Source organism: Palaemon carinicauda, chromosome 7, assembly GCF_036898095.1.
Source record: "Palaemon carinicauda isolate YSFRI2023 chromosome 7, ASM3689809v2, whole genome shotgun sequence".
In the NCBI taxonomy this organism is placed as follows: Eukaryota; Metazoa; Arthropoda; class Malacostraca; order Decapoda; family Palaemonidae; genus Palaemon; species Palaemon carinicauda.
Window position 1 is genome coordinate 53,128,621 of NC_090731.1, and position 3,105 is coordinate 53,131,725.

General features: G+C 33.3%; 1 protein-coding gene across 1 annotated transcript in view; it reads left to right on the plus strand.

The window, feature by feature from the left end:
• Positions 1 to 662: 662 nt before the first annotated feature.
• LOC137644290 (polycystin-1-like) overlaps positions 663 to 3,105 on the plus strand; it is a 102,146-nt gene continuing 99,703 nt past the window's right edge. Inside the window, exons 1-2 of the mRNA XM_068377281.1 lie at positions 663 to 667; positions 2,449 to 2,602. Coding sequence (XP_068233382.1) covers positions 663 to 667; positions 2,449 to 2,602 — 159 coding nt within the window. The remainder of the gene's footprint in view (positions 668 to 2,448; positions 2,603 to 3,105) is intronic.

The window sequence follows — 3,105 nt, forward strand, 5'->3', positions numbered from 1 at the left end:
AGGGAAAATAGCCCAGTGAGGAAACGAAACAAGGAAAAATAAAATATTCTAAGAATAGTAACAACATTAAAATAAATATCTCCTACATAAACTAATTTATAAAAACTTGAACAAAATAAGAGGAAGAGAAATAAAATAGAATAGTGTGCCCAAGTGTACTCTCAAGCCAGAGAACTCTACCCCAAGACAGTGGAAGACCATGGTACAGAGGCTATGGCACAACTCAAGACTAGAAAACAATGGTTTGAATTTAGAGTGTCCTTCTAAAAGAGCTACTTACCACAGCTAAAGAGTCTCTTCTACCCTTACCAAGAGGAAAGTAGCCACTGAACAATTACAGTGCAGTAGTTAACCCCTTATGTGAAGAAGAATTGTTTGGTAATCTCGGCGTTTTCAGGTGTATGAAGACAGAGGAGAATCTGTAGAGAATAGGCCAGAGTATTCAGTGTATGTGTAGGTAAAGGGAAAGTGAACCGTAACCAGAGTCAGGGATCCAATGTAGTACCGTCTGGCCAGTCAAAGGACCACATAACTCTCTAACGGTAGTATCTCAACGGGTGGCTAGTGCCCTGGCCAACGTACTACCTTAGAAATCTAGACATCTAGAGACTAAGTGGCCTCAGGGAGAAATCGTTTTCAAGTCTTTGTAAATAAACTTAGAAATGAGGTGACGGATTATTTGGAAAAATTATCTGTTGTCGCTTCTCTATAAAGGTCAAATAGGTCAGATGTCTCGGTGGCATATTCTGCTAAATCTTTATTACTTAACATGAACATTTTAGATGATCAGTATTAAAAGTGAATTTAGCTAGGGTAACTCTTTTACAATACTCGTAAACGTTGTATAAATCTTATGAGTTTTGAAGAAACATTCGTAGTTTTTGTTTGGAAAATAAGAAAATATATGGAATTTCTGAGAAGTCACAGAGAAAAATTTGCTGTTAAGAAACCTAATACAGTTGTGATAATATGAATAATCTGAGAATCTTTCTTTTTTATTTTTTCAATAGGCTTTTAATAGTAAACTGTGAGATGTTGGTGGAAACAGTTATGGTTTCAGGAGAAGAATTTATCGCTTAATCAATGCTATATAAATAAGAATATATATATATATATATATATATATATATATATATATATATATATATATATATATATATATATTGCGTTTTATTACGTAAAGTTATGTTCAACTCACTGGATTGGATGATTCGATAAAATTATGCACCCTATACCATCATAAAAGCGTTCCGATACTCATGCTACATGATGTCCTTACTTATCCCACGACTAGATTAAAAAGGGTAAAGGACAGAGAAGGGCGAGGAGGAAGACAATAACGTAAACAATTAGAAAACACTCTGAGAGTGCAGACCCCCGCCATGGCAGGTTATTTCTCGAAACCAGCTTGCCTTTCCCAGAATTAATTTTGACCGTAGGCGTTAAGGTTAGAGTTAATTCGGTCAACCTTTTGCTCGACCTTAACCTTGACCTTTGACATAGGACTTTCAAAACTAAATTACTTCCACGTGTCAACATAACACTTAATCACAGAAAGTTTCACTACTCTAAGAGTAAAATTGTGGCCAGGAAGTTGTTCACATACAGACAAACGGACAAAACGAGCAAACAGATGAGAAAACATAACCCCTTTCCAACTTCGTTGGTGGAGGTAATAATGCGAAACAAAACCAGGAGAGGTGTGTAGGAAGACGCGGGACACAATGACAATATGGGCGTCCTTACAATAAAAGAAAGATTCAGCGCTCGTCCTTTAAACGATATTGTTTCATAAAGGATGTGCTAACAATAATATCGGGTTTGGTAATTAATCCTTCCGGAGAAAGATGAAAACAGATGCCAAAATAAAAACTTTCACATGAACTAAAATATAATTCTCAACTGTATATATTTTTCATCATAACTAGCTATGATCTTAAATGTCGTTTGAGATTAATCGCTATATGCAATCATATTTGAAAAGATTATTGATATAGAAATCTCATAATTCCTAATTGATTCCCGGATCCTTGGCGTGAATCTTTCGTTAAATGACATCGAAGGGCAATTATTATTATTATTATTATTATTATTATTATTATTATTATTATTATTATTATTATTATTATTATTATTAGAAGGAGGAGATTACCAGCCAATGAGTAGAGTTCGACTCTTACGGAGCTGTTTCGATTAAATTCGGGAAGAAAAATTATTATTCACATTACTGCTAAATAAATGAATAATTTAAAACAAATTTTAAATATAATGTATGAAAAAGATAGATTGTGAAAAAAATGTCTGTGATAAATAGAAATTTAGATCTTATTTATAAAACCCATGTTTCTTAATTTGGACAGTGTTTTTAACCACGACTCAACAAAATCTATATAAAACACCATCACTCCTATAATGTCTCTATATACATATCATCCTCACTGTTTACAGGACTGCCATCCGTCAAGGTGGAGACCTAGTTGATGGTGTGAAGACCTCCGCTCACCATTACGCCACCGCCATCTTGAAAGAAAACGTTCCTGTGCAGATGACGCACATCTGCACCACTGTCAATCTCGATGTCACCTTGGAAGTTGTGGATTTTGTAAGTTATATAATTAGGATATTATTCAAATCATTGAAATGATTAAATCTATAATGATTTTTTAAAATGATTAAAGTCATTATAGTTATTGAAATTACTGAAACTACTAACATTTTCCCAGCATTACTGAATTTGCTAACATATCTAAGACTCTATAACAGCAAAATTTCTCTTTGAAAACGAACAATTGCCTCAATAAAAAAAACAGAAACCGTTCAAAAACGGACAAAATTCATAATCTTGAAAAGATAATATAATAATAATTTTGATAATTATAATAGCTTTATATTTAGGTCGGAGACCCTGTTTTAGGCATATTCTGTTAAACATAATTGTTGCCTCAGTAGCATTGATCTTGCATTTTATCTTCTCAAATAGCTCCGATTATCTTCTCAGAATCATTGTCATTCACCATTAATTGGGCAAATGTCATTTTGATTCATAAACTTTGTAAAAACCTAGATTCTTGACTTATCCTGATTTTGTTTACCCACAATGAAGAA